At 44.9% G+C, this 14382-nt stretch overlaps 1 protein-coding gene across 1 annotated transcript; it reads right to left on the reverse strand.

The window, feature by feature from the left end:
• Window positions 1–2215: 2215 nt before the first annotated feature.
• Window positions 2216–12357, reverse strand: LOC129186029 (nuclear receptor subfamily 1 group D member 1-like). Its single transcript, XM_054783824.1, has 8 exons — window positions 11965–12357; window positions 6351–6662; window positions 6147–6235; window positions 5896–6040; window positions 3978–4531; window positions 3705–3890; window positions 3408–3618; window positions 2216–3323 (listed from the first exon to the last, which is right to left on the reverse strand). The coding sequence occupies exons 1-8, from the start codon at window positions 11981–11983 to the stop codon at window positions 3127–3129; spliced, it is 1713 nt and encodes a 570-aa protein (XP_054639799.1). The 5' UTR covers window positions 11984–12357; the 3' UTR covers window positions 2216–3126.
• Between the last annotated feature and the right edge of the window lie 2025 nt (window positions 12358–14382).

A 14382-nucleotide genomic window follows, 5' to 3' on the forward strand; every position in this document is an offset into this window, starting at 1 on the left:
GGGTGGGAACATAGATAGATCGGTAAATTGAGAGCTTTGCCTTCCGGCTCAGCTCTCTCTTCACCACGACGGTCCGGTACAGCGACCGCATTACTGCAGACGCTGCGCCGATCCGCTTATCGACCTCACGCTCCAACCTTCCCTCACTCGTGAACAAGACCCCGAGATACTTGAACTCCTCCACCTGGGGCAGGACCTCATTCCCAACCCGGAGGGAGCAATCCACCCTTTTCCGACTGAGAACCATGGCCTCGGATTTGGAGGTGCTGAGTCTCATCCCAGAAGCTTCACACTCAGATGCAAACCGTCCCAGTAAACGCTGCAGGTCACAGCCCGATAAGGCCATCAGGACCACATCGTCTGCAAATAGCAGAGATGAGATCCTAGTGCCCCCGAACTGGACTCCCTCGACACCTTGACTGCGCCTAGAAATTCTGTCCATGAAAATTATGAACAGAATCGGTGACAAAGGGCAGCCTTGGTGGAGGCCAACGTGTGTGCCATAATCACCTAATTGTGAGTGAATCACGCTGACCAAAGAGCGGTTCTGTGTGGGTTTAAACATTGTTCATGTAGATTAGTGTGTGAGAAAGTCAGATATTTCATACATGCATTGAATAGTGATTTCTAGGTTAATATTATGACGCTGGACTACCTTTTAGACTGTTTGTACACTTTTGGATGCGTTTCCACCTACTCGCCACAAGATGTCAGCAGAAGACAATAAGATTTGCTATTCGCATTTCTTAAAATTAGCTCTTACATCTTTGCCTGGGTATAAAGTTGACATGGGCAAAGAGTGTTGACCAGGGGTTTTCAAAGTGTGGCACAGTGATCCTTCCCTGTGAGAATATAATACGGTTAGGGTCTCCCCCACTACCCAAAATAGTGTTTTTTGCTCTCATTAGTGACGTCATATACGGTGTTCACACTCTCTTTACTCAGGGAGAGACTCCACTTGGACCAAGACCGTCACCTGTTTGGTCCGGTCCTAGGTTCGGGGAACTGCATTTACACTTCACCAAATGACTTGTACTAGCAGAGCAAACGGACTAGCGTTCTTTTTTAGCCAGAACAAAAATGGCATGTGTGAACGCACGCTGTAGTCCTGAGTGAGGCCGCATCAGCGCACCAAAACACCGGGTACGTCACCACATGCGAGCAAAACCAGGTGATGGTTAGCACAGCCCAACAGTTAAATGTTGTTAAAAAAAATACCTGGCTTTTTTTCAACAAAGGGGTCGTATTGCTCATTATTGCTTCATTGAAGTTGTCAGAAATGCCGCTACGCGACGTCATCGTCTCATTTGCATAATCGGTTGTGGCTTAAAACTCTGTGTTTGTGTGTGGACAGGTAAAACCAAGCTATGGTGGCATAATCATGTTATTTTACTGGCATACCTTTATTTTGAAGGTGTAACTTTACCGGCTTGGATGTGGTGCCCTGAGTGCCCGACTGTTACCGAGTGGACCGGTAGGTCGCAGTTGCTTGAGGTTGTGTATTAGAAGCTTGCATTGTGGACTAGACAGTCAATGTTTATTTCTGGCAGCCCGCCACAGATAAATGAATGTCAGGGGATGTCAGGGTAACCCTGTAACCAGAGGGCAGTGAAGAACCAACCGCAGTCCAGGAGAATCACTTGTCACCTACTTGCTATAAATCCCAATTGCGCATATCCATCCACCTGAAAAGGTCGTTATCAGTCTATTTTGGTCTGTTGTTGAACAGGCAAACTCGAGACCAAGCCAGTGCAGATGCTTGTGAAGGTTAGAGTGACTGTTTGTGGATAATGTTCCTAAACATACAGTGTAGAGTTAGAATTTTCCCAGGCGTTCCATTAGATTGAGACGATAGCACCAAGGAGAGCCTCTCTTTGTACCGTCTGCTACCCTGGCTGTGCGTGCCTTTACGTCCCATTTAACCTCGTGCACGCTTGCAAGAATCTCCGACCTCTTGGCTTAATATTGCAAATTATCTCTTTGGAAACCTTGCTTTTCTTGCATTCTAACGTGCCTCTTTTTCTTTTTTTTTAATCGCACACTCAAAAATCAGGTGATTTAGTTTCCCTTTTTGCTAGCCCCTAATGCCTCTCAGACTCTGTGAATGATTGGCTGATGGCTTCTGTTGCTAGGTTACCGCTGCACCGTACGCCACGGCAATGCTGACGGTGGCGTCTTGTTGGGAGAAAGAAAATGAGCACAAGGAACATGCTTTATAACATTATTTAATAATAGTACTCTATGGTGTAACCACAAAACAGTTACAAAATATACACGAGGTGATGCAGTCAGTTGACAATACATTTTTATATCTTTCATATATCCTCAAATAAAAAGTTTATACTCAAGAGTGCATGGTTCAAATGCTGCTTTCTTTTGCAGTCTATAGAGCAATTCATAATGTATTGTTAATGATGCTGGCATAATACAATACTCGACAACTTCATTTACATATCCACGACTCTTCAAACTACCATGGGTACCGACCAAGCATATTTACAAAATTGTACAGAAAACATCTTAAACCCATCATACTCGGTCGAAATGACCAATAATTTCTCCCTGATTAGCACATACCAACACAATATTCTCATTTCTTAAAAATGTTATACATCTCTCAATCACAAGTGGGTGATTTAATATCCACATGAAAAAAAGCAGGGAGCACATAGACCACTCATTTAGCGTTTGTGTCACTTCTATTGCTGGATTCTATACTGGGGTGATGCACAGTCAAGTTGGTGAAGGTTTGTACAGACTCCTTGTATCTGGGTTGGAGTGTGCTTGGCTGCCTTGTGAGATGGGAGGACGATGTGAAAAACAACAGGAGAGGAAGTGACGTGAACCAACCAAGGAAGAGCACAGTTCATGTCTTACGTACTTTGACAGTCGTGGAAGCAATAGATCAGTCGAGTTCAAGGGCTTCCGCCTCCTGCTGAGCCTACATCCCTTACTGATATGTTTCATCGTCCCCTCTCTCACGGCATCACACTCGGCCCAGCTCCAACAACAACAATCCGTCATGCAGAGGCCATCACCAGTGGCAGGCCCGACTTGAATGAATGAGGAAGCGAGGAAGCTCCCCGAAAGCGAGACCTCTCGGTAGAACGTGGACCTTGTGCTTGTTTAGGGATCTATGCGGAACGCTAAAAGCTTATCAGAGTGCTGGTTGTTCAGGGTCCGCAGGTCCGGCAGACGTAGCAGCAGCTTTGGGAAAAGGGTGCTGTCGTCGGGTCGGCGACTCGTGATGAGCGAGCGCAAGGCTTTTATGAGGTTCTCCTGCAGCTGCTCCACCGCTCCCATGTCCACTATACCAGAGCGATCTGCAGAAAAATCAATGAGAAACAGTTTCAACAATGCGTCTCGTGTTTCTTCCATATATCTGTGTGAACAAGTGTTAGCCTTACCAGCTGAAACCAGCACAACGGCCATGAAAAGCGCCATCTCATCTGGCTCCAAACCCAGAGATCCTAGCTTCTCACTGAAGTCAAACATGGCATCCAGTAAAGCGCCCATGCCCAGTGCCCGTAGTGACGCCAGGGAGTATGTCTGCCCATTGAGAAAGGTCACAGTCCTCTCCTTGGCGTCAAATAATGAACAGAATCTCACCATCAGCACCTGCCAACACATCAAATCCAGGTCAGCAGCTACTCCAGTTGATGACACTGAAGCTAACCACACAGTATCTGCTTTGCTGCACGTACCTGGAAAGTGCCAGATTTGAGTAACATGACTTGGTCCTGCTGGCTCAGAGTCTGGAAGCCTGGGATGCTCTTTGCAAACTCCACCACCTCTTTCACAGCAGGGGTGAAGCACTGTGAGAAAGACTCCCACACTTCCTGACTGGAGCGACTGGCTGGAGCCACCGGACAAGAATTGAGTGGACATGCCTGTCACATAGGACAAAAAGGAAGGGACGCATTAGCGGGCCATTCAGTGGCATGAAGAAGATGAATGGAGAACGCTAGGAGGCTCACCAGCACTTTGGCTCCACCATTCAGCTTCCAAGGACAGGAGTTTTGGTTCTGGGAGTCAGTCCTCTGATTGGCTGCATAGGGCTGAGATGAAAGGCTGCCACTGATAGGACACTGATTCTGATTGGTGAAGCTGAACTTGGACGCATTAACGTTGTTATTGGCGGTGTTATCATTATTGGTCGGGGCGACAGGGCACTTTAAGGGGACATTGTATCCTGACGTCAGATCCCCCTGGAATGTGTGCTGTGCATTTGCCGTTGTGTGTGGCGGGGAGGTTTCCCGAACTGGACTGTCCTGGAAAGACGTGCCAAGGTTGCTGTTGCTGGCGGGCCTCTTGAGAGGTTTCTTCTCGCTGTTTATTAAGTCGCTCTGGTAGGACTGCCTGACGGAGACCGCTCTTTCACTCGTCTGGTTCTGTGGGCTGCAGCGGGTGTCGGAGGGAGGTGACACCTCCATCTCCATGGAGGCTGATTCATTCAGACTGTTCATGTAGCTCTGCATCTCATCCAATAGTCTCTGCTTCTCTCGTTTGGGAATACGGCCAAAACGCACAGCTGAGGAGGAGAGCAGCCAAAGAGAAAGCATCTTCTGTTAACATTTGTCTCCCAAGAACCCACTGCACCAGCGACATATACTGTATATGTTACAACTGCAAAGACTCTGCATCACATCTGTCAGAGTGCAACATGCACTGGAAAGCCGTCACCTCATTTCACAGCTTCATCCCCCCCCCCAGCGTTATAATCTTCCCTCCCCCACTTTTTTACTGCTCCTGCACTGACAGGACTATTTATAGTAAGCTATATGCTACACTCCCAGTCTCCCTGGCTTTCTGTCTCAAAGTTGAGCACGGGCTCGCTCTTGTGTGGAAGTAGGTCACTGGGTCAATAGCGCTAAATATGATGTCATTTGTACGTGAATAGAGAAGAGGTCAAAAAGATGAGAGACGGGTATAATGGGTGGAATATGAAAAAAATGGGGGTGGGGGGGGGACTCTTCAAAGATGTGAGTTGTCAATGAGGAGCAACTTAATTGTAGCAACTTTGGCCAGAACCATCAATCACCTCTATTGGTTCTAATAATATAGTTTCCCTATGGCGATCCGCAGAATTATCAAGTGATTTTTCATTCCTACGGTATCTTCTGGCTTTTTGGGGTCAACTAAAAATATTTGCCCCGGAAAAGAGATGATTTATCATCACCTAGTTTGCCCACGTCTCATGAGGCTTGCAGTCAGGTTAAGCGCACTGTACGCGCTTTAAATTGGAGCACACTCCTTTTTTTTTTTTTATTCATGGAGGGAAAAAACACAATCTTTCAAATGATTGATCATGTCAGTGTAATACAAAATTACATGAAATAAGAAGTGAGACTCAACATCACGTTGAATGCATAATCAACATCTCCTGCGTCCCAATTTCTAAAAATAACTATTTGCCACAGTCTCTTGTTGACTGATGACTACTGGGACCATAAAGCTCCTCTTGCCATAAATCAGGCACAAGGCAACTACTGAGGAAGCAGATGGAAAAGAACAAGGGAGCACAGAATTGGAGAGCGAAAACGAGGATGTTGTTAGGGATGTAACAGTACATGTCAGATTTTTCAGTACAGAACCTTCGGTTTCCCACACAGTTCCACATTAAGTGAGGCACAGAAAGTGTAACTGTAAATTTTCCCATTTTTATTGGTAATGGTTAAATTTATTTGGTTTAAAAGCGAAGAAGTAAATGTTTTGCATTTTCTTTCCTTACTGTGCCTAAAACGAACCAAACCGTGACCTTAAAACCGAGGTAAGTACTGAACCGCGATTGTGGCATACTGTTACATTCCCTATGTGTTGTGGAGTGAGGCTTCCTAATTATGTATCAATCTGATCCAAAAAATAACTGCAATGTGTCTCCAAATGGTCTCTCACCATCTCTGGACATGCCCACGAAGAGACACTTTTTAAAGCGGCAGTGTTGGCATCGGTTTCGATTCATGCGCATGATGAGACAGTTTTCATTCTTCACACACATCTTGTAGTGGATGTTCTGCTGAATGCTGCGTCGGAAGAAACCCTGGGAAAGGAAGAGAAGCATTATTTTCCTATTACTATCACGATAGCAAAAATGTGTGCACCTATTCAAGAAGTAGCTGACATTATGCAGTGTTGTTGAGGCTCACCTTGCAACCCTCACAGGCGTGGACACCGTAATGGAACCCTGATGCAATGTCACCACACACCTTGCACAGAAGCACCATCCCTCCGGTTTCTGATAAGGTTGAAATCGATATGTTATTTGAGAGGAGTACAATGGTTGACTGCTGGGTGGGGTGGGGGTGGGGGTGGGGCAGTATACTACAAAGGAGAGCAGGCTGTGTACTTACTGGGGAAGGTGCCAGTAAAACCACAAGGTCTTTTGGCCACCGTGGGGTGGTTGTAGGTTGCTGACGACACCGTTGTGACGTGGGCAGCTGGAGCGTTGTTCACCTCGGGAAACTGGAAGACCATTTTCGGGGAAGGCGTCCCTCCCCTTTGTTCCCCTCCCTGCTTCATGGCCCCGATCTCCTGAAAGGAGACACCCTCTGGGGACGAGGGCTGCGAGTGAGAGGAGGGTGACTGGGTCTGGTATCCGCTGGAGGGGCTGCCAGGACTTGGGCTGGCACTGCCAGAGGAGCCGGCGTAGAGGATGACACCACCTGGAGAGGGACGCACAGCAGGGCAAAAATTCAGTTGACCCATCTTTGTGTGTTGAGTAAGGATGACTGCTCTCGGCGGACTTGCATAAACCCTCATCACGAGGCCTTAGAGAGAGGCCTTAATGTACAGTTTGCCTGAGTGTTGGATGTTCACAAATTCTAGTGCTATATAGGGCACCGTGGGGATTAAACTCTCATGAACATCCACTGATCTTCCAAGCCATTGCATTTGGGTTCCCACCCACAGCTGAAAGGGGGTTATTCCGGTTTCTCAACCAGAAAGACTGTAATTTGATTGTTCACTTATGATGACACCATCTGTCATAAACATCGTACGCTTTAGACTAGGGGTGTGACAGTGTTTGCTAACGGAGCTCCTTGACGCACACCGCCAAAAAACCCAAACTTCAAAAAATTCACAGTGGCATTGAAAGGAACAGGTGTAGTGTTTTGTTGTGTTGACATGTCTAGCGATTGCCTTATAAAAGGCGAATGCAAATATGTCAAAATATTATTTTGTATGTATTAATAGAAATTAATACTATAAATGAATTATTAACTATCCATATGTATGTGTTTTTATTTGGTGTCTAATGTTTTTAAAAACATGTGCTACAGACTTGCCGTACATTGGACTTTGTTTGGAGATGTCACATCAAGTTGGAAATGCCCTATTACCCCTGAATGCATCTCCCAGCCAGCTTCCTTGTTTTGCAGGCACAAGATGAAGGACTCCCCCTCACGTGCAGGATGAGCCAGCCAACTCCCTGCCTGCTTGCTTTCACTTCACCACAGTCTCTTTACGCCTCCCTCCCTCCTCCGTCCTCCTCCCTTCCTACCATCTCCTCCCTCCCTCCCCTCTCCTCTTTGGCTCCGAGCATGCAGACCCATCTATCCGCCAGCCACCTGACCGCGAGCTCACATGGACTCTTGACACAGTTCCCGCCCGGCTCACAAGGCTCTTTTTGCGCAGTCTCGTGTAGACAACAGCAGCAGTACAATAACAAGCGCTAGGGCAAGATCACGTTGGGAATACAGGCGGCATTTAACGCAGCGAGCAGAGAAAAGCAAGAATGTCGGGCACAGCTTTCCTACATGGCGACATGCTGCATTGTTTTTAGACAATAATTTTAAATATTATAACGAGAGGCCCCATTATATTGAGTGTTACCCCCTAAGACTTTATACTGTATTTGTAGCAATTGGGTCATACTTAAAAACGGGAGCCTCAACAACGTTCCTTATGTGTAGATGTGTCAGTTAAGCACTGGTCACACTGCATTACCAGGAATCCTCTCTGTTTGGTCTCAGGCAGGGTGACCAAACTCAAGCTAAGTTTTCAGGTTTAATTGTATTTCTAGAATGTGTGTGGGCCACAAATAGCCCCAAAGGCCACATGTAAGCGTTTTTACCCGAGGATCTTTTCTGCTATCTTTTTTTTTTTGTGTGTGTGCGCATTTCCCGCAAATGACCTTGACTCATCCGAGGATGACAGATCAGACCTCCCCTTGCTCGAGTGCTCTCTCTCCTTGAGGAAACATGTGCTGCATTTCTCTGCAGCTTTAAGTGCCTCCCTCCTTTAATTCCCCCAGCTTACACGTGTCAACCGAGAGCGGCTGTGTGTGTGTGTGTGTGTGTGTGTGTGTGAGATGGCAACCCCACTGTCTGACTGCCAGTGACTTCACAAACTGATATTCCGTGTGTTGTTTCACTCAAGTCCATGTGTGTGTGAACAAGTTTTATGGCCATGTGTATCACCTGCAGAAGACACACCTCACGTTCACGTGGTGCACACAGTCTTCATTCAGCAACACGCTACGCACCCGCCCCTCTTGTGTCAAAACATCCCCTTTTGATACAAGCGAGGAGTGCTTGTGTCGTACTTCCTGGAATCCAGTCTGACCGGGTGTCAAAGCCAGCTCTGGGAATACAGCGCCGAAGTCAGGCACAGGTTGAAACATGTGACCCGTGGACTCGCACGGAGTCATAGGAGCTATAGAATAAACAAAACACCCCACCTCCCTCCCCTTGCCAGCTCCTAATGACTTCCACTCTCGTGTACTCCCGCCTCCTAGGCATGCATGCATGGCAAGCAAGCATCAATGCCGTATCATGCGTGTGGGAGAGAACCCCCTCCCGCCCTTGACCACCGTTTTCCTGTGTGAACATTTACAGTTGTGCATGGGTGGTAAGCCCTACTGCACGTGAAAAGGCTGGCCTCGTGCTTGTTTATTTATGAAAGAGGATGCTTCTTTAATGACAGCAAAGGGCACTGTGATGACTAAACCCTCATGAACCTCCACTGATCTCACAGGCTGCTTCACCAATGCCTCCATTGCCAGACTTGATCCAGATATTTAGACTTCGACCCACTGAGGAGATGGGTTTTTCCGGGTTCTCCGACAGAAAAACTATAATTTGGTTGTTGGTTTGTGACGCCGCCATATGTCATCAACATCAGACACTATAGACGCAACTTGACTTGGACTTTGACATCAATGACTCGGGACGTGACTCTGATTTTAGCCTGATGACTTGAAAATACTTGAAATTTTCAGTGAGCGTGTTGAGTAAAATGTGTATCCATTCAAAGTATTCAACTAACGTGACCATTGTTATGGTTTACAGCAAGACGGCACGTTTTCCCACAGAATCTGCCACAGTGAATGCATCTATTAATGCGGGTGTGGCTAAGTGGTATAAAGTTATTTCATGCACATGCACAGTTAGTTAGGTCTAATTAATATGTTGTGAACGTCTTCAGAAGTTCATTTGTGGTACTGGTTTGCGTTGACCAAATTCCTGAATGCTATAATGCGATGTCAGCAGTCTTTTTCTGTGACTATGTCTTGTCACACTGGACTTTTTTTATTTAAAAAAAATACAATAAAAAAATGTATTCATTGCATATGTCAAACGCAATAGATTGTTACATTGTTTAAATGGCATTTTATTTGGTAGACACTAAACAGTGCCTATGACTTGTGCCTATGAAAAATTTCAAACCTATGACCTGTCTTGTCTTGATTTGACCTGGACTTGCACGTTTTTACTTCAGACTTGACTCGAGACTTGGGATTAAAAGACTTGAGACTTGCAAAATACTGACTTCCACCCACCTCTGGTATACTGGTATTATACAGCAGTACCTTGTTTTCTTACGAATTTGTTCCAAAAGGTTTGACAAAAACCAACACATACGAAAACCCAGACAATATTTCCCATAAGAAATAATGTCAATCCAATTAATCTTTTCCAGACTTCCAAAAATATGCACAAAACATACATTTTATGGAGGATAATCATAGTTTAATATGCAGAAAACAATGCGGAATAATTGTAAATCAGGAATGGATGGTTGATGTGGACTTTCGGTACATCCTGGCATCGGTACGTCGGTACATCTCTCCTCTATCAAATTGTTCTTTATTATTATTTTTATTATAGTGAACATTTTCGAAGAACATCATACAAAAACAGAGGCGTACGAAAACCAAGGTTTGACTGTTGCAACATGCGGTTACACATGACATCTTGACAAATACTCTTCTTGCTGCAAAATCTCGAGTGAATTGACTCGTGAGACAACTCCCTTCTGCTGAATTCATAACTCGCAAACTGTCTCCCTACCGAGCTACCGTTTCACTGACTCGCGAGCAGCACAGCATTTATATGATTAGTATTAGTTCTGAAGTAAAGGAGATGTCATGACATTAGAACATAGTCACACCGTTGTATAAACCGCAGAGTTCAAAGTTTAAGAAAAAGTAGCGGCTCATACAACGGAAATCACATTTGTGTCGATCATCACGGGGGTCCAAAGCCCCAAAGATGATTAGTGTTGTGTTATATTGTGTAAGAACATTATATCGTCAAACATATTTTACCACTTGGCACATTCTGGCCTACACTGGATGGGTTTTGAGCATTTTTAATCACGAAAAGGTAACAAATATTAAAGTGGTCCTTCATTTTTTTTGTTAATGCAGCTCTCAGGGGAAAACATTTGGACACCACTCATTTAGATATTCAGTACCCTGCCATTACTGGTTCGCCCAAAGTCAGCTGGGATAGGTTGCAATTACAAGCTAAATGGTAAGTAAAGCATTGCATCTAGTTAAATTAGCTAGTTAAATATAACCAATAGATGATTCATCCGTCAACCATTGCCAAGGATAATGCCGTATCGCACAATACAGGCACATCAGAGCTGTATTAGGTCTTGTATTTGTATAGAACCTAGCAAGACCCTCCCACTTATACCTTCTACAATACATGCGCAACCCGGCTAGCTGAAATATCTGGAAGATAATGCTATGGTGCTTGCAAGCCAGATGCTAACAAAAAAGTCTGTACGTAGCACACTAGCATATGTGTTACTTCACAACAATAAAGACTAAATAAAGTAAAATGTGTGTCAGTGCAACTTCTAAAAAGAAGTCGGGACGTAAACACGCTTTTAAAGCCCTCTGACCCACTGACCAAGCAGGCAGTGCAGAGGAATCCCCGGTGGGTGGATCCATCAAAACATCCATTTTATCAGATCAGTTTTGAATAGACACTAGCGTGATAACCTCTCTTCTATGTTTATTTCCTTCCATGTTATTTTTGTTGTTAATATTGTTACATCGTCAATGTTGAAATGTGAAATTTGCAGTATCGCCAGCGTGCTGTGGTGGAGAGAGGAGCGTCAGATAGGGGCGGGGCGGGGCTGGGAGGGGGGCCTTGGGGGGATGAGGAAAAAATCATGCGCTGCACGTGGACCACGAGGTTGTATACACGTGCTTGTGCGCGGTGGGCGGGGCTTGTCGCTGCGTGTTCAAAATCCGCCGCATGATTCTTTGAAGTATGTTATCGCTAGTGGGGCAGAATGACAGACATGACGCGCCAAACCATCGAGGACGCCTTGACGCTCCTAGAATTGCTCACTTGGGAGTTCCTTGGCATTTTAGAGACCCCCATCCCCCCCATGATTGTTTTTTGCAACGCCATATTGGGTGGTCTGTAGGATTCACACGCGTATCATAAATAAACTAATTAGCAGCTGTGTCATGTGATCAAAAGAGGGGGTCTTTGTTGGCATGAGTTTGTGTACATGGAAATAAAAATTAAAAAACAACTCTGTCAAATGAGTAAAAAAAAAAAAAAAAAAAAGAGTACAGCCGGAAGTGATAAAAAACATATCATATTCTCATATAGTCAATGTAAAATATGTTTTTTATTTTTAACACAAACAGCACCGTGATGTAGAAACCGGCTGCAGTAATAATGAATAATAATGCATTATCTTCATTGCACTTACCACCAGGGCTGTTGTCCATGTTTCCCTGCAGATAGATGTTGCTTCTTTTGCTGTATGCTGTAAAATCGAAAGCCTCTTCTTGTCACCGAAGGAGTTTGGTAGATGCAGGTGAAAGAGTCATAGAGAGCGAGTATCCCAGGGATGTGTTGTCTCGCGAGGATAAAAAATCTTGTTGTATTCTTTCTCAATCCACAAAAAGCAGACCGGCAGTGTCGGTGTTCACCGTGAGAGGCTGTGTGTCACACTGAACTGCTTGTACAGTCACCATGAAAACATGATTAGAAGTAGTTTAAACACACCCCCGCTCATCAATAAGCAACACGCGTCCTGAAATAACCAGCACGTTTTCAGGTGCCTGAGAAATGTGACCGGTTCACCCCCCTCCCCCCTCCTCCCTCTCTCCTTTTTGCGTGTCCCCTCCACCGCCTGTTTGTTTATGCGTATCAACGACGCCCCCCCACTCCGGGACGCCCTTGCTCGGCGTCTCATTGGCGGAGAGCCGCGCGTGGAGACAGCTCATTGGTCCTCTCTCACGTAGGAATGCTGCTTAAAACGCCGTTGCATGTGCGCGAGGCATGTGAGCTCGTGCTGCCCTACTGACACACATTTTATGCTAATAGAGGCTGCCTGGGCTCGCCCGTGGGTGGGGGAGGGCTGGGGCGAAGACGACAGACAACAGGAGAGAAGTCTCACTCGTTTTGAAATCCATGACGATGCTCAGGCTGCTGTGTTGTATGCAAGAGGAAGTTCCTTCAGCATATCACATGGCATGCATTGTTGTGTTCATTCATTCAATGACTGGGGGTGTGTTACCATTCTTTTAACGAGTCATACAAATATTCAGAATTCACCAGTTCCAGTTAAAGATTCTCATGCTATTGAATGACTGCGTGTCTCCAAACTTTTGACTGGTATACACAGTAGTACCTAGGCTTTTTAATTAATTTGTTCCAAAGGGTCCATCAAAAAGGAACACATTCTTCCCATAATAAATCATGGACACTTAAACCTTTTATAGCTAAAAAATGACAGCACAATTTTTAATTGGACAAATGAGACTATTTTGGTTTCATTTGGAGCAAATGGGGGACTGGGTGAACTTTGATTGACTTACAAAACTCTATAATAATTCCAAAACAAACGCAGCACAAACATTCATTTTAATTAACTGCACTAACAAATGTGAGTATTTGACAAGAGTTTTGCAAGGGGGGGCGGAGTTTTGCATGTCAATCCAATGAATGCATTCCAGACACCCCAAAAATATTAACACAAAATACATTTTATAGAGAATAGCCCAAGTTTTACATGCAGAAAACAATACAAAATAATTATAAATGAGCAATGAAAGGGATAAATGAACATTTAACATTTTACTTTTTGTTGAAGACTCTTGATGGTGATATGGCGATGAGTGGGGAGGGAGGAGCGGAGGGGATGCCATCTTCAAACCATATTAACTACAGTGGAACGCAGCTGTCTTTTGTTTATCATGATTAATCAGTTCCAGACCCACAATGTCCGCGAAGTAAGATCCCTTCGTTATAAATGGAATATTGTGGCAGTTAGAGCATAGAAAACCGGTTTACCACCTTCTAAATACGCTTTTCAACATTATTAGGGCCCTCCAGACATGACACAAAACACCTATAGTCACCTTTACACTCCATCCATCCATCCATCCATCCATTTTCTGTATCGCTTGTCCTCATTAGGGTCGCGGAGCCTATCCTGGATGTCTTCGGGGGAGAGGTGGGGTACACCCTGGACTGGTTGTCAGCCAATCGCAGCCTTTACGCTTGTACTGCCCAAAATAATGGACATCCATCCATCCATGCTTCTATGCCGTTGATCCTCACTAGGGACGAGAGGCGGTCAATCGCAGGGCACATATAGACAAACAATCATTCACTCTCACATTCATTATAATAGACATAATAAGAGAAAAAGACATATAAGACATAATATAGACTAGGAGTGTCTTCGACTAAGGATTTTCATAGCCAAACCTGCTTTTGTCCATCGACTAATAATCAAATGTGTTTTTTTTAAAGAGCAGAGCTAATGACGAGTCTGACAAGTAAACAGATGTCATTTGCGACTTTTCCCACCTCAGATAAAAAGGCTAAAGCACTCAGATAAACAAATAACCACGGTAGGTGAGCAACAACAGTACCTTCATTTATTTAGCAACACAGAAAGGAAGATAAACAAAACCGAAACACGGTCGCAGTCGGCAAGCGGGCATGTCGCACATCAGAAAAGTGCACATAAAATAGGAACAACATGGCCTGAAAAACAACAAATTCAAAACTCTCACTTAGCAACCTAATTTCTTGCATTCAAATTCACAGTCGGGATATAAAATGAAGTTGGCGTAAAAGCCTTAGCTGTTCTAAATGATCCGCCATGTTGGTT

This window comes from Dunckerocampus dactyliophorus, chromosome 8, assembly GCF_027744805.1.
Source record: "Dunckerocampus dactyliophorus isolate RoL2022-P2 chromosome 8, RoL_Ddac_1.1, whole genome shotgun sequence".
In the NCBI taxonomy this organism is placed as follows: Eukaryota; Metazoa; Chordata; class Actinopteri; order Syngnathiformes; family Syngnathidae; genus Dunckerocampus; species Dunckerocampus dactyliophorus.